The sequence below is a fragment of the Amblyomma americanum genome, chromosome 8 (assembly GCF_052857255.1).
Source record: "Amblyomma americanum isolate KBUSLIRL-KWMA chromosome 8, ASM5285725v1, whole genome shotgun sequence".
NCBI lineage: Eukaryota > Metazoa > Arthropoda > Arachnida > Ixodida > Ixodidae > Amblyomma > Amblyomma americanum.
Window position 1 is genome coordinate 28464483 of NC_135504.1, and position 23289 is coordinate 28487771.

Below are 23289 nucleotides of genomic sequence, written 5' to 3' on the forward strand. Positions count from 1 at the left end.
CCATGCGCGTTTCTGATCGTCCAGAGTGTTGTTGTTCTTCTTCGTTTGCTTGATGTTGTTCGGCGTCTTTCGATTCAATTTTCTGTTTCTTTTGATTCTTTGATTTGTTGTTAGCTATGTTTTTTGCTCCTGTTTTCGCTATATGTTGTTTGTCTTACCCTCCTCACGCAATACTCCAGTTGGAGCCTGTGAGGTATGTGTATAAATAAATAAATAAATAAATAAATAAATAAATAAATAAATAAATAAATAAATAAATAAATAAATAAAGAACAGAGAGTAAATGCCGTTGATAACTTGCGGTTCTGAACTTGCTGACGCAAAACGGCCAAACGCAGCCGGATTGCATAGAATTCGAGGCGAAAGATTCAGCGTTCGTATTTGCGTTAAGCCTTCCTCTTTGTCAACTGTTTTGAAGTTTTAATTACGAGACCCTTCCTTCGCATTTTTTGCTACGCTTGGTGCACTGCTTCTTTCTTATTTCGACGGTGATTATCCACAGACGGCGGAACAGTGTTCGTCAAGAAAGGGTATAAGTACGACCCTTTCCGTAAGGAGCGTGCAAATGGCGGCACCGCCTGCTCTTCACTTTTACTTAACTGCTTGGCTTAATTATTAATGCGTTTTCTCTGCTAACGAATCAGATGGCAAGCACCCTGAGGCTTTCCCTTCCCTTGTTCACTTTGTGAGACCATCTGCTATTCTGTGACGCGAAATGTTAATCTAGCCTTAAAATGCCCCTTTTATGCCCCTTGTAACCACAATGCTTAGTGAGAAGTAATAATGTGAACTGACACAGAAAATAAAGTATGAAAAAGGAAACGTTGCCTTCGTGGCATTGAATGACAATTGTCAGCGTCGCCTGTCACCCTTTGGCGTCTGAAATTCGACTGAAACCCGATATATGCATGACTCAAAGGTGCGTAAAAATGCAAGGCGTATTGGTAGGTAGTACTGAGGGCTAGATATACTGCCCACCATTGGCTGACAGAAGCCGGCTGTGGTTGGTACCGCATCTCGGCGAAATCTTTTCGAGAGACATCCCCACTCATCTTATGATCTGTCATACGGCAGGCAAGGCAACGAAGCTCGCCATGCTGTTTTTCTCGATAGTGTACGGGCTCCCAGGAATAAGGCCAGCCGCCACAACTGGAGAAACTAGAACGGCAGGTAAACTCACCTACGGATGTGCTCGGGGTCGTCGGCAGCGCGAACAGCTGCGCGGAGCGAATAATAAAAAAGTACTGAACTCATTTTTTCACGAAATTCCGAAGGCTTCGGAACGACGTTGAAATAAAAAGACGGCCGCGGACTCCAGCCTCAGAAGCAACAAACAGAAAAAAGCTAAAAATGGCATGATTCCGTATTTTACGGTACGGTATTTGTTTACTTAATATATGGGTGTTTAACGTCGCAATGCGACTCAGGCTATGAGGAACCCCATAGTGAAGGACTCCGGAAATTTCGACTACCTGGGTTCTTTAACGTGCAGTGACATTTTACAGCACACGAGCCTCTAGAATTTCGCCTCCATCGAAATTCGACCACCGCGGCCGGGATCGAACCCACGTCTTTCGGGCCACCAGCCGAGCGCCATAACCACTCAGCAACCGCGGCGGCCTAAGGTGTGGCATATATCATATGCATAGTACGGTTTGTTACAGTACGATGTGGTTTAGTATGGTATGGAATCGTATGTTATGGTATGGTGTGTAGGGTTTAACGTCCCCAAAATACATGTTGGCATCAACAGAAAACGTCGTGGTGGGCTCCGTATTAATTTGAACCAGTTGAGGCCCTATAGCGTGCAATTGCATCGCTCATTACGAACGGGCGTTTTTGCTCTTCGCCTCCATGGGAAAGATTTTACGGTTGATATGCATAGTTAGGCCCAATATCGATCAGGCGCGCTAGCACTTCGGTTTTCACTTCTGTGCCGGTGCTCGGGTTGATTGTTCACGGATCGAAGTCGTTCGATTCGCGATGGTAATGCTCATATATATGCGGAATTTTTGAATCTCTACATTAGTAGATCATGTTAGGAACGGCGCTAACACAGGACGGAGTGAGAACACAACACAGGCGCTAGCAACTGGCGTTTATTTCAGAAATACAGGTATATATACATACCGCAACCCCGCGATCAAGAAAAATAGAATCAACTTGCGGTTACTACGGAAGCCGCGTGGGGTGCTTCGAGTTTTCTGTATATATTTTCTCTACTGTCTCTGTTCTCACTCTGGAAGTCGCGGCTCCGGGAGCCGGGTGGCCTGGGGCCACGGGTGCCGCTACGAGCTCGCTGGTATTGCAGCTCGGCACCGGGCGCTCCGACACCTTCCGATACGGTGGGCGCCGACCGCCCAGAAGCTGCTTTGTGCAGTGAGCGGGGTAGGACCACCCCACGAAGCTGATGTCTCCTCGCGGCTGCGCGCACGTAACCCGTTTTGGGTCTCTGTTGTGTTCACGGTCGTTGTCGGAGTGGTAGTTAGGCCTGAGGCTTTCCGGAGTTGCCTGCACCACGCCAGAAGAGACACGGCCACCGGACCGTGGTGTTGAAAGGGGTCGCACTTTGCTGCCCACCCGTCTTTTTTTTTTTTTTGTAACCTCGCACGAACTGAGCAGTCTCGTTCAACTCAAGAAAGGGCTTTGTTCACTCGAACTTCGCGTTTGCACAGCCGTCCGACACGTTTTGCTAGCGAGTTAGGCATTGGGCCACGAGGCCCTAGCGGACGCCGTTTACCCTCCCGTGGCCTACGTTAAAGGTGCGCCGAGAGCGTTGCAGCAATTTTGCAGATCCGTTGGAGCCACCCAGGCTTGCTGTCCTGGGCACATCGTCTCGCTGCCGCCTTCTGCGACGGAGCGGCCTGTAGCCTGTTCGCCGCATCCATGCGGGGCAGCTGTGGCGAGACCAGTCAGCAGTCACCTCCGCCTGCTGTTACCCTGACGACTACTGCACAGGGGCGTAGCCTGGGGGGGGGGGGGGGGCGGCTTATGGGGCTTTAGCCCCTGGGGGGGGGGGGGGGGGGCTCAGGGGGCTTGAGCCCTAATCCCGAAACTTTTTCGAACTGTCACGTGCCGCTGACCAAAAGAACGACCGGCGCCGGAAGTCATTCTGGATTTTGTCACCTACAGTGTCTTTTTGAGACTAGAAAATACCTTTTGGCGCGAACATTGCTAATTCGAGTTGAATTTCGTGGCAATGCCCATGCACCTGGAGTCATGTAATGCAAGGGGCCCCATCCTAGCACAATTTTCAAGGGCCTATCGATGGCTCGCTGTTGCGACTAAAATTTAGAAGCAATTACTCGCAATGCATGACCGGCGACAGCTGCTGCGGCGCAGTACACTGAAACGAAGGACAGCGTCATTGAGATTTTTTGCTTGACCGTTGCACATGTACAAATATGTAAAGGTTCTTTTACGACAAACATTCCTTAAAATATTTGTCCTCTACTTACTAATTTCACGGCCTTTACTTTTTTCATATCAGCGACATGGACTGTTTTGCTATTTCCGGGCCGATATAGTTCTACTCCTCGTGTGATATTTTCTTTACTTAATAAATACGCCAAAACATGGAAGCATTGGTATCAGTTATGTCTGGCACGAGTGAATGATAAGGGTATAGTTGGTATTAAATGATTACAAGACATAAAACTGAGCAGGGAACAAGACACAGGAGAGAGGCAAACAGGACGAGGTCGTCCTGTTTCCTTCTCTCCTGTGTCTTGTACTCTTCTCAGTTTTATGTCTTGTAATCATGACTGCCACAATTTTTAAGACATAAGAATACATTATTTTATTTAAAAATACGTATTTCACTTGTCTAGACAGTGCGTAGCGTTATCTAATACACAATGGCATTGTCAATGGCAATGCAGATTTTATAGTTGCGTTTGATCCTTCCACAAATTCTATGAGGAGGCCGCGCTGCAACATGAGCTCCCCCCCCCCCCCAACAAAATTTCTGGCTTCGCCTCTGCTACTACAGAATCCTGGCCTGCAGATTTCAACCGGCCTTCTCTTCGCGGGCCTGCGGACACCGGAGTCCGTGGGCCATGCGAGTCGTCCTAGGGGAGACCTTCACGCCGCCTTCGGAAAACTGCGGAAGTCTGCGTGGATGCTGTCGGCGTGGCCTAAGCCGCAATACCTGCCTCAAGTGCATGAAGACCGGGAGACTCCTCCATAGCATGCACTTTCAGGCGCGAGGGTCTATTTAAGGTTGGGCGGATGTGGGGACTCACCCCCCAGCTTTTTCTTGTGGTTTGCTTTCCCGCAGTGCACTCTCCAAGGGCATCGCCTTGACACACGGCGCCACGTAACTTAACAAGGGAAGGGCGCCACGGGACTTTCCCTGCTTACTTACCTTAACTAACCAGGGAGGGCGCCACGGGCGGCGTGATTTCTGCATGCGCTCGCGGGAAAGCGCATCCTCTTCGGCTGAGATCGTCGGGCGAAGAAGTGGTGGGGAGACATGCTCCCGTAAGTCGTCCGGTCCGGCCTCCCAGTATCCCCTCCCCTATCATAGGGGAACATTCGCTCGTAGCCTAGCTGGTGAGTCGGACGACCTCGACTCATTAGCCTGTTTTGTTGCTAGCTGGCGTTATTGCGGCTGTAGAAATAAATGCATTGTTTATGTCAGGCAATGTGTCGTTCCTTTGTTCCCGCAGAGCAAAGCCCCCTTGGTCGGCGGCGTGCTCTCGGGAGCGTACGCGATCGCGGGGTGGGGTCCGGGCGGCTTTGAACCGTGTCAGCCGCGATTAAGCTGGGAGAACGTATTTATCTCCCCTATTAAAATCCCACATTCTAGAGAGCTGAATCGGCAATTTTTCATGTAATAACTACCCATTTCCATTCCAAGCTTTCCGTTGCCGCAATGTATCCAGTGCAGCAGGTCGGATAAACCGAGCTGATGTTAACAGCGCAATTTTTTTTACGTAGACGGGACAGGTGAAGAGAAGCACACACAACGAGCGCTGGCGTTCAACTTTTAATTGGAAATGACAGAGCTTCTTACATTCGCACGGACAGGAGGTGTGTCGACGACTCGTCATTTTACACCACGATACACACGTCGTCCTGCACACTAAGATCAAGATTATTGCACGCCCAACAGCTTAAGTTCCTTTTTTTGTCAAAAATATGGACGGTTTGCTTACGCATTGGTCCCTTCGTTTGGCTATCTCGGCGGCTTCGATAATCTCGCGGACCAACTGTTCACTGTGTTTATTCACAACAGGATGGAAAACCAACAAGCACAAGCTTCTGTTCTGGATAAACCGACGCAGCACGAGCGGCTTCTCCACTCTGAATGCGGCGCTGGCCCATCGAGGGCCTCTAAGTTCTATGCAGCTGTAATGTTCATGCTCTTTAACTTCATCTGAAGGTGGGAAAAATCTTAAGGTATCGCTTGTCTTCGTCTTTACTAAATAACAACAAAGAGAAATTCTTAGCAGCATCTGGAATAAGAGCAACAACCGTGGTTGATGACACGTTTTATCGAGAAAACAAACCGACTTTTTTTGGACGAAAAATTCTTTCATCACAGCTCCGCCGCTTGCACTGAATTCGTTTGGTCAGGATTATCAGAGGTGACGTTCGCGACTAGGCGCTTGGTCTGATGCAATAAAGGTTTCCTTCGCACATACAAGCACATACTTACAAAAAATATTAGCGACATCATAACCGCAGTGAAAAAAAGATATATGAAAACGTTAGGTCTGCTGTCCAAAAACCGGCCCACTAGAAGAGGCGGCAACAGAGATCCAAGTACTCCTGCGAAAACAGCGACCGACATCATCTTGTTGCTGATGTTGATTTGCTTCCCTACCCAGGTCATCACTGCTGCCGATTGAGGACCCTCAGCAGTCCCCGCTAGGGCACTGCAAGCCCACAAAGCTGTAGCGCTGCTGGAACCCCACGCCAATAGAACAGCGGCTGTTGTTACGAGAAGGGTCTGAGACGCGACCAACACGGAGAAGGCGGACACCTTGACCGTGACAAGAGCCGCAGCCAGGCGACTGGCTGCGAAGCAACCAAAGTAAACGGCCGCTAGACGAGAAGCGAGAGGCTTGGAGAAGTGCAGGTCGCATTTGACAGCGAACGCAGTTAGCATATGTGACATTGTGCCCTTGAGGGCAACGAAGACGCATATAAAGGCTGACTCCAGTGCTAACAGCGTCCGAGCAAAGCGTATGTATTCCGCCGACTCCTCAAGGCTTTTCGGAACGCCGTTCGTGGCATTTGTCCTGCGCATGTTGAAGCTGGTGTTGTCGATGAAGTAGAGGGTGGTCATAGAAGCTACTATGACAAACTGGAAAGCACTAGCAATTCCAAAAGCATAGTAAATTGTGCTATCGGTTGGAGCGTCGTCAAAGATCGTTGCATTCACGTATTCCAGAGGCTGGTTGGGCGAGTCGTCTGTGCCGTTCCATTTCGTACTGGACATCTGCATGCTTGCATTGGTGCTTGCGGTGGTGGCTTGCGTAGACAAGAACGGTCTCGCTATTATAGGAGCGGCGAGACAGCCGATCCCGAAGGCCAACTGAAAAACTTGTAGCGCAGGGCTCGAGTTTCTGGGCCACATCTTCAAGATCCACACGCTTGCACCTGAAGTCAGAGAGTACCAAAAGAGAAAAACAGAGTCAATACTCTATCCTGGAAGATTTACCCATAATTTTACTACAGAAAGAAATGTAGCCTAAAACTTAACGTCTCGGGATTTTTGTTTGCAGCGATGTCTAGGGAAAATCATGATGTGGCCGCCATTAGAGCCGCAATTTTCGTCAGCTGAGTGGAGAGCGTTGATTGCAGTTTAAGTGGCTTGAGACGAAAATATGCAGAATGGCATGTAGGAATTACTGCTTGTTTCATCCGCACAAGGATTCAAGCCTCTGTGTACAGTGCATGCTGTAAAAAGAGCAGAAATTGACACAGCTCGTTGCGTGCGTGGCTGGATCTTCACTTGGCAGTCACCTGCCGTTTTTTTCATTTCTCGGCTCTCGCCGTGGCAGGTGTTACGCCCTGCTACAACCTGCCACGGTTGTCAGGTGGCGTGTTACACCGACAACGCCGACGACTGCGACGTGGAATCCTGAAAAGGGTGCCTACCCTACTGAAAAATGTATATAGGTTTGAACGGGTCGGCAAATAGGATTATGGCACATTTGGTTTGGCTTTATAGAATGGACATCCCAAAGCGGCTCAGCCTATTAGGGACGCCGTAGTGGGGGGCTCCGGATAATTTCGACCACCTGGGGTTCTTCACGAGCACTAACAACGCACAGTACACAGACCTTTCACATTTTTTCTCCATGGATGTGCTACCGTATCGGGCGGGTTCGAACCCACGACTTGCATGCACTGTGTGATGTAAGTGCACGGTAATTAACCACGCGTAATCGAAGTTATACGGAGCCCTTCACTAAGGTGTCTCTCAAAGGCTGAATCGCTTTGGAAGCTTCCTCATATAATGTTAAACGAAATGTGCCATAATCCAATTTGTCGACGTATTCAAACCTGTACACAATTTTCAATAGGGTAAGAGCTGCGGTCTAACAATGTAAGTTGTCTTTGAAGGCCGTGCTTCAGTTTGAAGATGTATTGGTACCAACTTCAAGGACACAGTATACAAGGGAGTTCACTTCCCTGCGGGAATAAAGACGGACAAGATGAGGTTATTTCGAGCGCCATTCTGCCTTGAAGTGCGCAGAGCTTAACTTTTCGATAATAAGGAGCATTATGTAGCAGCGTTTCGACTACAATCGTGGAATCCCAGTGCTGGCTGTCAGTGAGTTTTCAGAATTTGTGCCTTCAAATATGGCGCGCTTAGCTTTGCTCGATGAATGGCCGTATTTGAAGGCGCAAGTCTTTACTGGCTCATACTCCCGGTCGAGATCCTGTCCGTCCGCAACATCGCCAACCGGAAGTCACGACAACGTAAGTGACGTCGTACCGTCCGTCCCTCCGTTACGGTCTTCAACACGATAAGAAAAAAAATCTTTGCGAACGAATGGACTCGAACCACCACCCTTCCGTTCCGCAGCCGAGCGTGCTAACGACTACGCTACTTCCTGCCAACCCGTATATAGTTCTCCTTGCCTAGGACGCTGGAGAGTGTTTGCGGAAAGGCGTCGAATCAGACGGATTCCTCCCAAACGCCCTCCAGTGTCTCCAGCATTTAGGATTCACAAATAATTGTGTACTTAATCAACATCTTAACCACACATCAGTGACACAAGCAGCAACTCCGTGCTTTTAAAGGCTTTCGCCTCACCGCACTTTAGGCCAACAAAGTACCCCCCTGAGTTTTTCTAATGCTTAATTTCGGTTTCGGTTCATTAGGCCGTTACTTCAGTCGGAAGGACACATGTAGTAGATGTGCTGAAGCGTACGACCAATAACAGGGATGACCGGTTTAGACGCGGCATCGCAGCTAACCATCCTACTGCAGTCGCATTCAATCTGGTCGTGTCACGGGGATAAGGCTCTGCCAATTTGTCGCACAATCACGGCGGCAATGTTTTTCGAGAATGCAAGCAGCGTCAAGGGTGCCTGTCAGGCATGTCGAACTCATCGTTCATGCTCGTTCATTCGTAGGTGTCCTCGCCGTTTTTGAAGTGTGGCATACCTGCTAGTCGTATTTGCGCCTCTATGGGGCATCATGGGCATGCATGTTTATGCCACACCCATCGTGACATCTTCCTCCGAGACCGATATCAAAGGAAGCTGGGACAAATGGGAGACGACGAAATGAATCGAAAACAGAATGAAACATTACAAAATACAGCCGGAGAAAAGGCTATATTCAAGAAAAGTGACATACCAGTGAGCCCACTGCGGCATGTATTTTACCTGAAATTTTACAAAAAGCACTTCGCTAACCTCAGACAAAGGAGTCCCACTTTCGTTTCGTTTAAAGACAACCACGAAATAATTTTTAGCATTTTGTTCATCTGGCTCTCTTGAGCAAGCTCTCTGCTCCTTCAGTCGCCCCCCCCCCCCTCCTTTTCTCCCAATGTTCTGGTACTTCTTGACGCTCATGACCTATATGTTAGTAAGCCACTACACCTCCCCGAAATCATTCCTTAGTCAGCCTGATCTGATTAACCTGACAGAGAACGTTTAATGAGTACCAATGCTTTCTTCATTCATTTGGGTAATCTGCGTTGTCATTATTTTACGTACCGATGGGCACAGAAGAGGGGCCCCAGCACAAAGAAAGAAGCATCCGACTCACCCGTGCTAAAGGCGCGTAGGCTCAGTCCGGCTAAGAACATCATGACATGCACCACCAGTAGGCTTCCACTAAGGGGGACCATAAGTGCTGTGAAGCAGGTCAGCGCCATGGCCAGTGTGGATACCACCTGGGTGTTGTACGTGTCGTATAGATTGCCCCCTGCGCAACAGTCGTACATATACTATTAATAAATACGGCATTTTCATGCGTTTTCATGCTCATCTGGTGACTGGATGAAGACACCGCTATTCGGGTGTGCAGCCTGAAGAAATAGGCTTGCCACAAACTGCGTGAGTGATCACCACTTCAGCGCGCTTATCAAAAGGTTACGAAAGTGAAGTTCCCCGCCGGCTAATATGTAAAGACGCAGAGTCCAAAGTTTTTATTGATTCTGTAGATCAATGGGCTTACAGCTTGTCTACGTTGTCGCTTCGAGCGTACAACTCACACGTACCACGACTGCACATTAGTGACGCAGATTTTCCTCACTACTTTTAATCTGTTATGGGTTAAGCAATGACCAAAGTGTCTGACGTTTGTCGACAACGCGTGTTATCGAGTAGGTTTATAATTTTCTGTGCCGTCTATTTTATGTCTTTATCAGACTTTACTGAACAATGTGCAGGAGCGTATATAAGTACGTGACTTCGATATTCCTTTATAATTTGGCAAAGCTTGCAAAGTCTGCAGCACCACACAAAGAGAGAGAGAGAGAGAGAGAAAAGGAAGGAGGTAAATCAGAGTGGTGTTCTAGCTGTACGCTCGGCACAGGAGAAAGGGGAAGAATAGGTGGGAAGGAGAAAGAGGGAAAGGGAGAAGAGGGGAAAAAGGAAGGACATCAGGTAAGCGCATGCGAGATGCCACGTCAGACTCTGTCGCACAAGCACGACCACCTATGGAATCGATACCACGCTTTGTATGCCTTCAGGACTGGCGATCGCTGTGGTCACAGTGCATTTTTGAAGTGAAAGCTTTACTGGCCTAGCGGCGCCGATTTCGCCGTGGGCTGCAGTTTGACCTTGAACGTCCTTGCTGCGCTGCTGCCATAGCAACACATCACGTGACTTGGCCCCACCGCCGAACCGAGTTTTCTCCGCCGCTGCGCCGGGGCTTCACAGCCGCGGAGCGGCTGCTGCCTGACCACGTGATCTAGCCGATCAGACGCGGCTTGGCGTCTTTAACGTTGAGTGCGTTCCGCACACACTAGACAGGCAGTGCGCCCACCCTGCCACCCTGGCAGCTGGCAGTTAATGGTTGATCGCGAAAGTTTGGTATAAGCTAGTGAACGCTGCGGCCTATTGCTGCAGTGCCGCGTGTATGTCACTTTGTTGTCGGCGCTAATGCATGCAGCCCACATCCCCCTCTCTCTCTCACCACCGCCACGTACCTCAAAGCGCGAGTGAGGCGTCCACTGACCCAGGGAGCCAGTTATGCGCCCTTCCTTTCTTCAAAATCATCGGCGTCGAGAACGTTTTAAACGCGAACGCCGATGAACACAATGAATGCCGACAGGTTTCGCTTCGTATATCCTGGATTAGCTGAGCTAATCCGCATTCATTTTTTTACTCCCTGTGAGAGGGCGAAAAACAAGGTAATTTAGTTCATATCAGTGTTTGTCACTCGGCGGTAACACAGGATGTTCACGTTGATGTATTATTTGTTCACAGCCACGTTTGTCGCAGGTATAGCTCTCGGCTATGTCGATGAAGAATGAGCGCAGATTCGTAGAAGCAGCACAGAGTCATAGACGGCAAAGAGCCAGGGTGGCAAAATATGTGATGGGAGAAAGACGCAATTATCTTCTCACACCAGTGTGATGCGCACCGCTGATTCACGACAGCACAAATAATGGGCCGTGATCCTGTACGCGGTTGCAATTTGCATGGCGTAGTGAGCGCTGCTGTTTACGTCTATCAGAAGAAGTGTTGCGAGGACTTAGATATACCCACCGATAAGGGCGCCGGCCAGACCACCCACACTGCGTGTCGTGAGCACCTGAGAGACGGCTGATAAGCTGGTGTTGTAGATCTCTCCTAGGTCCAGCAAGGCAACGCCTGTCAAAGCGTGCATCAAACCCTGCGTCGCCAAAAGCGTGAACAAAAATTCAAGCAGGCAGTTTGTTGACCTAAAGTGCGGTGAGGCGAAAGCCTTTGGCGCGGTATTGCTGATCGTGTCACTGATGTGTGGTTAAGATGTTGATTAAGTACACAATTGTTAGCGAATCTTAAACGCTGGAGACACTGGAGGGCGTTTGGGAGGCATCCGTCTCATTTGACGGCTTTCCGCAAATACTTTCCAGAATGAACTGCGTATGCTTCGGCAGGAAGTAGCGTAGGATTAGCGTGTGGCCGCCATCCAGGAAACCAAGCTGTCCTCTGATGAGGAGACTGAAGCTGCTGTCGAGCCTTCTTTGTGAGAATTCAATATTATCGTTAGTCACTCGAGAGGCTTATCAGGTGGCTGCATGCTATTCCTGGCCAACACACTGGGGATTACTGCCGTGTCGTATAGCACAGATGATGATGGGCGACTTATCTGCTGTGTCCTTGCAATTTCGGGTGCGCAGTGGCGAATTGTTTGTATTTATGCCCCTGTAAAGCAGAGTGATAGAATGCTATTTTTCCTGTCATTAGTCGACCATTTGTCCACGGATCGTAAAATTATGTTGTTGGGTGATTTTAATTGTGTTTGTAGGGATGAAGACCGAGCAGTGTTATGTAAGCGTTGTGACCCTAGTGCAGCTTTACTTACAGATTTGTTATACTAATACAACATGGTGGATGTTGGGCAAGATAAGGGACATAACATTCATTTAACTCATTTGCAGTGCTCCTCTAGTGCTCGGCTTGACAGGATTAACGTTTCAGCAGACATGTTATCCAATGTTTTTGGTTACAGGGTGCGGCCCATATTCTTCAGTGATCACTGCATGGTGTCTCTTCAGATAGGGAGGTACAGTCGGCGCGTACTCCATCCTCGATGGGAGCTGTGGAAGCTGAATAGCTGCCTGCTCTCAGATGGAATCTTCAAACGTGCTGTATCTACTTGCTTGAAGGACACGTGGTCACGCGGTGATCTCTCAGTTTTGCAAAAATGGGACTTATTTAAACAAGAAACAAAAAAAACATTGCTATTGAAGCCTCAGCAAAAATAGCGTTTTTGAAGAGACATCAACTTCGAGAGCTCGGCCGTACTTAGGTCGAGCTACATGCGTAGATACAGAGGATTAGCCCGGGTGGCTATGTAGAAGATATCACTGCCGTAAAAACAGAGCTTCTGCAGTTAGAACCGAAAGATACAAAGGGGCCTTGATAAGATCTAGGACCTGTAGATTTCTGGATGAGCAATCATCTCGTCGGGCCCTAAGTGATGAAAGGCAGACTGCTCTAGCTTAAGAAATGTGGGAAATCCAGTATGGTGGTTGCACATACAGCCATGGTCCTCGTATTATTGACGCTTTCTTTGACTATTATCGGAAGCTGTTTGGTCTTTGTGCGGGCACAAATGTGACATCAGATTACAGTCACTTATTCGAAGCCCTGCCCTGGTTTGACGATGAGCAGCGTGCTGCAATGGAGGAGCCTATCGCTTTGGACGAAATTAAATCTGCCATTTCTGACCTGAAGGGCTCAAAATTCTCTTGGGACAGATGGCATTACTAGCGAGCTCTATAAAACATTTTCCACTTGCCTAGCGCCTGCCTTGATAGATGTTTTCCAGGCTTTTTACGATGTTGGTTTCTTGCCCACCCCACTTTCTATTCTGGGCATACTATATTAATTCCAAAAAGCACAGATTCAAATCGGTTGAAAGCAGTTGAGGGATATCGTCCAATTTCCCTCTGTAATGTAGATTACAAACTTCTTGCAAACGTTCTTTACAATCGTCTGCAGCTAGTTGTCGCCAACTTCATAGGCATGCGAATCCATCAGGTCTGCGGTATCAGGCCGCGGCACCCAAACCCATATACATATTGCACGTCCAGTAGTGGAGACAGTACCAGATGAGATCGGACAAGTAGCTCTAACGCAGATTGACCGTGCCAAGGCCTTTGAAAAAGTTCATCACGATTTCTTATTTGCGGTCTTAGAGCATGCAAATATTGGAGAGATTTTGCTTATGGGCATAAGACTGTGCTATAAAGAGTCCCATGCAAGGCTAATTGTTAGCCAAGAGCTATCCAAACCTATTCCATTGAAATTATCTGTTCGCCAAGGCTGTCCCTTATTCCCTTTGTTGTTTGACCTATATCTTGAGCCCCTTTGCCTAAGTGTTATTAACTGCACATTTATCCGTTATTTCTCCCTGACGCAGTGTGAAATTAAGATTTTAGCCTATGCAGATGATGTCGCCTTCTTTTGTTCTGACAAAAAGAGTGTACTAGAGGCATTGCATTTGTCTGAACAGTTTTGCGAGGTATCAAGTGCGGCTTTTAATCTAGTTAAACCTAAGGGGTTTTGGTTGGGCCATTGGGGTACAACGCCAAGTCATTATGGGGGCATATTATGGGACTGCGGGCCCCTTCACTACCTAGGGTTCCTCTTCACCAAATTCGCAACAGTGGCGCCTACTGGGATTAACAGATAGTCTCCATGAGGCGATAAACATAGGCTTGGATGGGTAGGGAACTATCAGTGTTTGCTCGGGCTCAAGTCTGCAACATTTTTTTATTTGCAAAACTCGCCTATACGTTGCAGATTCTCCACTGTGCGAGGAAGAAAGTTCAGGTGATGCACAGAATATTTGCTACAATCGTGTGGCGTTCCCAATGGGAACCCATGCGTCGCGATAACCTATTTCTTTTTCTAGAGTCTGGTGGAATCGGCCTTGTTCACTTATTCGTGCATCAGCTTGCCTCGCGTTTTTTTTCTTTTTGAAGTCATCAAACCACCCTTTTTTAGTAACTGTGCTTATTCGGTGTGTCAGTGCTCATTTGCCTTTCCTATTCGCCCCGACTGGACATACTCGTGGAGGGCCTTTATGGGGATTCCTTAAGGAAGTTGCTGACGCCTTCAATTTCCGTACTGTGCGATTTTCTTTTCACTACCTGTCTAGCCTCTCCAGAAGGCGGATGACTCAGGCACTTGCAGAGTATTTGTGCCCTGTACCGTTGTATTGGAAACCTTTTCTGGAGTTCCTTGACGCCAGTTTTTTAAAACGTGTTAGGCGAATGTGCATATCTTCTGCCGCGAAAACTTTCTTTTTTAAGCTGCACACGTCAACGCTGCCTGTGAAGGCGTGGCTTCATGCTAAGGAGATACTTGTCCCATGGACGGTGAATTGCCGCCTGTGCAATACACCAGAGACAATTGACCATTGTTTTGTTCTGTGCATTGATTCTGTCTTCTTCTGGGACATTTTACAACGAACAATTAAGGAGGACATTGACATCACACCCTACAGTATTCTTTTTTGCCCGCGGAGAAAAAATGGGTTGTGCCATATGATCTATTTATGTTGCTGGGGCTATTTAGTCTCTGGAATAGCCGCATGATGGACCGCAACGCCGAATCACCACGGTCGTCGAAATGATTGTTTCGTGAACAATGGGGTTTGGTGCGGGGAGTATATGCTGCCCTGCAAGAGCCGCCAAGCTGGCTCCCCTATCTGGACGCATGTGTGCCTCCCAGACTTTTCATGTTTTGGAAGAAGGGGTCATGCAGGGGGTAAGGTGGCCTGGTGTTTTGTGGCGTAAGCGTGCTTAGACTTTTCCTTTCGGCACTATTTCCATGCAATAACGAAAAAAAGAAGGGAGTAGAGTAGTCGTTAGCACGCCCGGCTGCGGAACGGAAGGGTGGTGGTTCGAATCCTATCCTGCACAAGCATTCTTTTTTTATCGAGTTGCTGAAGAGCGTAATGGACGGGTGGACAGGGTCGTGGCCGCGAGTGTGAGCCATTAAAGGAATTCGGATTAAAATAGATTAACGGGAGTGGGCATAATCTAGCAGATATAGTTGAGAAAATAATTTTTTCAACCCAAGGTAGTCTATAGAGGAGCTTCTTTTCACTGACTACGGCCGCCTGCTATGACTAAATTATTTCCATGCAAGTTCGCCAATTATTTAGCTTTCTTTTTTCTTCTGTGCTTTAATGTAATATCTATTAACCTCTTATAAAGCGGAAGCTGTGTGCATGTCTCATAATAGATAAAAATTGTAAAATTGCACTTAGAATATCTATAGGAATATAATGATATCATTTTTAGGCCGTTTTGGCCACTATCTTTGAAAAATAAAGCGGTACATTTTTGTACCAATGACTTCAATAAAAAGATCTCAAATGTGGTACGTCTCCGTACCTGCCTTTTAGACTTAGAAGACAACTTCCGCTGGAACTGAAAATTGCTTAAAAAGTATTATGAAGCAGCTGACTGATGGAAAAGTACCAAAACCTCAAGTAATTTTCGAGATTTTTTTCCCGCTAAAGAGGGCCGCACCGAACTGTTCACTCACGCTTGTAAAAACCACAGAACATCAGGAGGCCCATTAGCGAATGGTACAAACCCGCTGAATGGCTTATTTGGTAGTTCCGTAGTATTAAGCACGCAAAAACAACGTACGTGCACTCTAAACAGAAAGGAATAAAAATGGAATAAGCTGTTCTCTAGTGCACTCCCTTTTACAACCTTGTCCGTAAAGTTTCGAGACTGATTTATTTTCTTCTCTAGAAATGACTCCCCAACACAAATGTTGGTGCGTACGTGCAGCGCCATTTTTTTCGGGCTAACCTGAGCTATTTATGTTAATTGCTCTGGCAGCCGCTAGTGGCACTAGTCGTCTGCGCATTATACTGTGAGTGAATGTGGAGAGATGGACGTCCACCTCGAACAGCGTGTAAACAAAAAATATGTGTGAAGCTTGGCAAAAGAGCCACACCGACATATGAGCTCCTTCGTGACGCTTACGGCAAGGGGACATTATAGCGGGAGCGAGTTTTCGAGTGGCACAAGAGGTTCGTTTCGGGAAGAACGTCGGTGGAAGACGACACAAGGCAGGGGCGCCCTTCAACCTCACGGAATGAAAACAACGTGACTCGGATCAGGGAAATCGTACAGCAAGACCGCAGCATTATAGTCCGCATGCTATCAGATGATCTCGACATTAGTAAGGCAACATGCCACCAAATTTTGCGTGAGAACTTGGGTAAACGAAAGCTGTATGCCAGACTTGTACCGCACTCCCTCACACACGACCAGAAGAACACGCGGGTGTCAGTGAGGGCTGATTTGCTCTCCGAGGCAGAGAAGGATGCTGCATTCATCGATAGCATCAGTGCTGAAGACGAAACATGGTGTTTTAAATACGATCTTCAAACAAAGAGGCAGAGCGCCGAATGGCGGTCCACAAGCTCTCCGGCGTCGAGAAAGGTGCGGTGACAGAAGACCACAACAAAGACGATACTGATAGATTTTTTTCGATGCCAGAGGTGTCATACACCACGTGTTCATCCTACAAGGGCAGACGGTGAAGATGGTGTTTTATATCTGCGTGCTCCAACACATGAGTGATGCACTGCGACGCCGTCGCCCTGACTTATGGGCATCTAAACAATGGAGCGTTCTCCACGATAACACAAGGCCGCACACTGCTGCCAGCGTGACAGAATTTCTCGCCAAGCACTTTATTGTACTATCCCGTTCCGCCATACTCGCCTGACCTCTCCCTATGCGATTTTTTCCCGTTTCCTCGTGTGAAGAGAGCCCTAAAAGGTCGCTGGATGGGGAGCGTGGAGGCCATTCAAGACGCCACGACAAAGGAGCTGACAGCCGTGCCAAAAGAAGCGTTTTTCAGCTGTTTTCGAGACCTCAAGAAGCGTTGGAAGCTTGTAACGACTGCAAGGAAGAATATTTTGAAGGGGTGCTGCACAAACGATTTCAATGTTAAACGCATTTTTTTAATGGACTCAGTCTTGGGACTTTACGGACAAAGGTTGTATGAAAGGGAGTGCGCTGAAGGACAGGTTATTTCCGTTTTATTCCCATATAGGCGTATTCATGCTTAGAGTATATAAGTGAATCGTTTTCTGTTTGCCGGCACTTAAAACAAGTGGGACGCATGCGTCTCGATGATCTACGAAGAGTTATTAATAGCGGCTTTTAGAATAGGGTGACCTTATCGGTTAGGAGTTGTTACGACTGGGGCCTGCCAGCCTGTCTCTGCGGCTTGGACTGTGGCATCTCAGCCTGCTGCCACTGTTGCGCAAAGCTGAGCGACGAAAGGGAAAGGCGGTGGTTCGTCAACGAAACATTTAGGTATACAGTATAAACAAGGGCGTTACATTACCGGAACCGGGGACGAGAGCGCAACGGGCTTACACAAAGGGACACGGTGGTGGTGGTGAAAAGCATTTATTGATCTATATATGCAGAGAGATGCTCGGAGAGAGGCCCCTAGTGGGTCTCGCCCCTTACAATAGAAGGCGGAGTCCCTCATTCCGGGACCCCGATGGTCCTGACCGCTGCGCAGGTCCGCCGAACCAGGGCCTGTTGGGCCGATAGTTCCTGGCAGTCGAGCAGAGCCGCCTACCAGTACTCTCGGGTAGGGGAAGGGGTGATGGGGGGAGGGGAGAGAAGGATTTTGCCTGCATGCCCAAACCATGTGAAAGGTGTCGGACACCTCCCCACAAAATTAGCAGCGGCCGTCAAAAGAAGAATCAAAGTGTTTGAGAATCGCCGGGCACAGAAGGGTGCTTGTAAAGAGCCTAAGGAGAGTTCGTTCGCCAGCTTTACCCAGTTCCTTCCTAGGAACCGGGTAGCGCTGGTGTTCCGCACAACAGTGCTCAGTAATATCTTTAAAAGAAAGAAAAGGGCTGTGATCTGGGTTATGGTCCTCCTAAGAAGCGCCTGGTGCCCGGTAAATGAGTGCGCGGGCTGCCTCATGGGCGGCTTTGTTACCTGGCATGCCTTGGTGGCCGGGGACCCATATGATTGAGGGATGAGCAGTCGCGAGTACTGTGGTGAAGAATTTGGTGAGCAAGTGGAGTGCTCACCAACCGAACCCAACCGAACTCAAAGTTATGACAGGCTGCACGAGAGTCTATAAGGATGAATTTAAAGTCGGGATGGGAGCCTGCGAGGGCGATCGCTACCTCCTCCGCATGAGTTGAGCTGGGTGCTCTGAACGAGAGGCCCTCCACCTGTTTTCCCTCGTGTATGACTGCAGCCGTGTGCCATTCCCCCCTGGAGTGGAAGGGGCCTGCAATGTTGATGCAGAAGACGTGTTTTTTTTTAGCCATAGTGGTAATGCAGGGCATCCGCCCGCGCCTGGCGCCGGCCATTATGGTCCTCCTTGTTTATCTTAGTCGGAAGGGGTCGAACGTAGAGGGCGCGTCTCCGCAGTTCGGGCACTCGAACCCGGTCCATTGTGTGATGGTCATGTTTGTTATGTAACCGGTCCAAGAGGCGGCGACCGGACACGGCCTGGGCGAGACGCGTGCATTGGTAAACGAGATGCGCCTCGCGAGGTTCCCGATAGGTATTAACCACCCCCAACGCGAGTAGTCGCGCTTGGGAAGTGGAGATCGGGAAGTCGAGGGCTCTCTTGAAAATTTTGCTGAGAAGAACCTCCAAGCAGTCTTCGTTATGTTTCCGTAAGCGGAGGTAAGGAGTCGAGTACAGTACTCGACTAGTTACGAACGCATGGGCGAGCCGCACCGCATCCTTACTTCGCAACCCTCCTCGCTTGTTGGAAACGTGGCGAACCATTCGGCTCACCTAATCGCCGACTTTGCGGAGTTTGGCAAGGGTTGTCTCTGCCTTGCGATGCTGATTAATGAATAGACAGAGTATTCGCAGCTCCTGCGCTTCAGGGATGGTGCCACTGGCGAGCGAAAGCTGAACGGAGGTCTTGAATTTCGGAGAATGTCGAATATGCACAAATTCAGACTTGGACGGGGAGCACTGGAGGCCGCTTTATGTAGCATAGTGGTCTACTATGCTCGCCGCTGCTTGCAGGCTTTCCTCCATCTCTCTTATGTTTCCCGTAGTAGCCCAAATGGTGATGTCATCGGCGTACAGTGCATGCTGAACACTGCCGACACCGGTCAGCTGTGCCGGGAGGTGCATCATGGCAATACTAGAGAGAAGCGGGGACAACACAGCGCCTTGTGGTGTGCCCCGCGTTCCCATCTCAAACGGGCCGTACTCGGTCTCTTGTATGCGTATGTAGGCCAAGCGGTCTGTTAAGAAATGTTTGATGTAGTTGAATGTCGCATCGCCGTGTCCCTTATCCCTCCCGGGCGCCGTCACCCTGCGCATTTTGGCAAAAGCTGCGCCAAAATCACAACCATCGCACGGCTCTTGCCAAAATGCGCAGGAGTACGGCGCTCGGGCGGGATAAGGAACACGGTGATGCGCCGGGAGAGCGTCTCTCTCGCTTCATGTATCCGTCTGCTGCTGCCGTCCGACGCGGTTCAGATTTCTAAAGCCTCCGGTGACCGTTGGAGCAGCCAGACGTTCAAACCCTCTACTCAGTTCACGGCACTGGTCACAGTTCGAATTTGACGAATGGACGAGAGGAACTCTGCCGTTCGAAGTTTGCAGCCGGGAAAGGGCTGCCGGCGAAGTGTCAGTTGCGGCTCGAGCCGGCGCTTGCAAGGGGGGGGTAAGGATTCTGCCGGGCGAGCCTGGATGAATCATGGTGCAAGACGCGACCTTCCCGAGAGTACAGGCTTGCGTTGCACAATGGCGGGCGCACGGTGCTGGATTCCACGGCGGATGCCAGCGGGATGCGTTCTCGGGCATAACAGGGCATAGGGGAATAGCGGGGTGCCATTGCGCATGCGCAGGACAATAGCCGGAGGAGTGTCCTTGTCCTGTGCCTGCCCATTCATTATCATCATCAGCCTGACTATACGCCCACTGCAGGCAAAGGCCTTTACCCCATCTCTCCACTTAACCCTGTCCTGTGAAAGCTGCGGCCACCCCATCTCCGCAGACTTCTTACTCTCATTCACTCAGCTAACTTTCTGCGCCCGCTATGCCTTATACCTTGACGCATATACCCTTATGCCTTATACTTAATGCCGTCCCCATATGCCTTGCACACTGACGCAAGGTATGCCCTTATACCTTGACGCATTTCAGGCGAACTGATTTCGTGACTACGCCAAAATAGTTTTTTCCACATTTGGGTCCCGTCAATTTTTGCTGCCTGTAGGACAAGACCCCTATCGTCGCATGCCATTTCTGTCTCCTACGGCTTGCCTTTCACCTTTACCGACTGCGATGCAGTGGACGAATAACCTGTCTAGTGAGGAGGCTCAGACTCGTCATTTATCCATCAGCTAATGTATAGGTCAGAGTGGGTGAGGGAACAAACTCGGGTTAATGACATCCTAGTCGAAATCAAGAGGAAGAAATGGGCTTGTGCAGGGCATGTAATGCGAAGGCAAGATAACCGCTGGTCCCTAAGGGTAACGGAGTGGATTCCAAGCGAATGCAAGCGTACCAGGGGATGGCAGAAAGTTAGGTGGGCGGATGAGATTAGGAAGTTTGCGGGCATACGGTGGGCGCAGCTGACAAAGGACATGGTTTACTGGAAAGACATGGGAGAGGCCTTTGCCCTGTAGTGGGTGTAGTAAGGCTGATGATGATGGTGATAATGATTAATGTACAGGTGTAAATGTCGCAACACAATTAACAAGAGTCCGCTTATGTTGCAACGTAGTCTATTTGTGGAGTACTCACCATTCCAAAATTACCGAGGCTCAGGTTGCATGTTCGACCTATGTTTAGCCACAGCTCGGCTCGGGGAGACCGCGTCCTTGTAGAAACGACGTGCTCACTGCGCAGGCGAGGAAGCCATGTATGCGCGTTCAAGAGATGCAAATAGAATCTAATTTCATTGTTTTGGGAATATCCTATTTCTTTAAAGCATGCCCTCTCACTGAGCTCAAAGGCTATAAAACGAGAGATTTTGATGGCACACCGTACCCTGTAGCTTTATGACAATCCTGTGCTCACGGCGATGCAGTCTTTCTTTGAAAAGAAAATTGTAGTCGCAGGTATACAGGGCGTTTTATAATTATCTCTCCGGGCTGTAAAAATTCTCGTGCGCAAACCACTGGTTTATTTTGACTTAAGCACTGACCAAAGGGTAGCTTGTGATAGTCTGCAATTTTTGGAATAATTTAACATAGGAATTTGCCTTGACTGCCCGGAATCGATGAAAAACAGGTAGCCGTCGCGGTGGCTGAGTGGTTATGGCGCTCGGCTGCTGGCCCGAAAGACGCGGGTTCGATCCCGGCCGCGGCGGTCGAATTTCGATGGAGGCGAAATTCTAGAGTCCCGTGTACTGTGCGATGTCAGTGCACGTTAAAGAACCCCAGGTGGTCGAAATTTCCGGAGCCCTTCACTACGGCGTCCCTCATAGCCTGAGTCGCTTTGGGACGTTAAACCCCCATTAACCAAACCAACCAAAAACAGGTGTCGTCTGCGCGCAGAATTTTCGTCAAAGCGAGCGGGATAGCCGATATGAAAGGCAGCGCCATCTAGCGAACTGCAAGGAAACCAATATCCCTGTCTGAAGCTGAGGTAGGTCTCGTGGTACCCCGGATGGCGCAGTCTGTCAAATCTGCTGCTCCGCTCGCCTAGACAAAAATTCTCCGCGCAGACGACTGTAGTTTTTCCCCGATTCCGGACAATTCAGGCAAGTTCTGATGCTTAAATTATTTTTTGAAAAACGCAAACTATGATAAGCTATCCTATGGCCTGCGCTTTAGCCCAAACAAGCAAGTAGTTTGCCCTGGAGAATATTTCACAACCCAGAGAGATAAATAGGAACACCCTAATATCACACCGCACTGCTTGCAGTACTTCAAAAAAATATATATATGTGAATTTTTATTTAGGGCTTTGCTTACAGTAGATTACATGCCCAAGAAGGAGCCTCTGGTTTATATGAGCGTATTTTAAGTAAGGCTGCACGCTGAAAAGTTAAATGTGACGCTAACCTATCAGTGTATCCTGACTTAGTATTCGCCATTAGTGTCCCTTGCAGCCAGAAGGCATAGTCAAGTGTTAAAAAAATGAACTAACACAGAAAATTAAATTCCAGAAAATAGGAGAAGCAGATATCATGCCGATGAACGACAGATTTCAGCGTCATCTGCTAACCCTGCTTGGTCGTTGAACCGTTACTACATCACGATTGAAACATATCGATACATGGCTAAGACGTGTGTAAAAAACGCGCAGAAATGTGTGTGTGTGTGTGGGGGGGGGGGGCTATCAGGGCCGAAAAAAAACTGCTCACCTTTTTTGGCCGACAGGCGCCGGCTGCGGCTGGTAGCGCACAACAGCGAAATCTCTACGAGCAACATCCCCGTTCATCTCAAGATGCTTCACGTGCCAATCAGGGGGACAAATCTGGCCGTGCTGTATTTCTCGATAGTGCACAGACTCGTATGTATGACACTAGGCGCAGCAACTGGAGCGGTTAGAAACACTTGCAGACTCAACAACGGATGTGCTCGGGGCCGTAGGCCACGCGAACAGCTGTGCAAGGCGAATAAAAAAAATGAAAGAAAATTCTGCGTAATGATCGTGAAATAAGCACACCTCCATAAAACCCAGTCCCAAAAAGGCAAAGACACAAACAGCTAAATATTGTATGGCAATGCAAGTGGGATTTAACGACACCAAACTGCGCATGGGCTAGGAGATAAGCTGTCGTGGAGGGCTCCTGATTACTTTCAACCAGGTGAGGTTTTGAACGTGCACTATAGCACAGCCCACAGCACACGGCCGTTGTTGCTCTTAACCTCCATCGGAAATCAAGATCGGCGCGGCCAGGATTCGAACGCGTGGCTTCAGGCTCATCAGCCTATGTAGCCGCCTCGCTACCGCAACTGATAGGTAGAAAAAACGGAATCGCAGGCCAACTGACATCGCACAGCACACGAGCGCCTCAGCGTTTTGCCTCCATTAAAACGCAGCCGCCGCTGCCGGGTTTGATCTGGAGTTCCCGGGGTCGAACCCGACCGCGGTGGCTGCGTTTTTATGGAGGCAAAACGCTAAGGCGCCCGTGTGCTGTGCGATGTCAGTGCACGTT

At 49.0% G+C, this 23289-nt stretch overlaps 1 protein-coding gene across 2 annotated transcripts; it reads right to left on the bottom strand.

The window, feature by feature from the left end:
- Positions 1-4983: 4983 nt before the first annotated feature.
- On the bottom strand, positions 4984-22704 carry LOC144101218 (sodium-dependent glucose transporter 1-like). Of its 2 annotated transcripts, XM_077634290.1 has the most exons (5): positions 22492-22704; positions 20925-21021; positions 11188-11314; positions 9239-9397; positions 4984-6609 (listed from the first exon to the last, which is right to left on the bottom strand). In XM_077634290.1, the coding sequence occupies exons 1-5, from the start codon at positions 22566-22568 to the stop codon at positions 5543-5545; spliced, it is 1527 nt and encodes a 508-aa protein (XP_077490416.1). In that variant the 5' UTR covers positions 22569-22704; the 3' UTR covers positions 4984-5542. The 2 variants fall into 2 exon arrangements, with proteins under 2 accessions (XP_077490416.1, XP_077490417.1); XM_077634291.1 differs by lacking the exon at positions 20925-21021 and having other exon boundaries at positions 22492-22703.
- Between the last annotated feature and the right edge of the window lie 585 nt (positions 22705-23289).

Coding starts and splice junctions, on each gene's coding strand:
- LOC144101218 (XM_077634290.1), bottom strand. CDS start 22,568: ATGAACGGGGATGTTGCTCGTAGAGATTTCGCTGTTGTGCGCTACCAG. Junction 11,315..20,924: donor GCCTCGGTAATTTTGGAATG/GTGAGTACTCCA, acceptor TTGGCGACGCAG/GGTTTGATGCACGCTTTGAC. Junction 6,610..9,238: donor CCTACGCGCCTTTAGCACGG/GTGAGTCGGATG, acceptor CTCTGACTTCAG/GTGCAAGCGTGTGGATCTTG.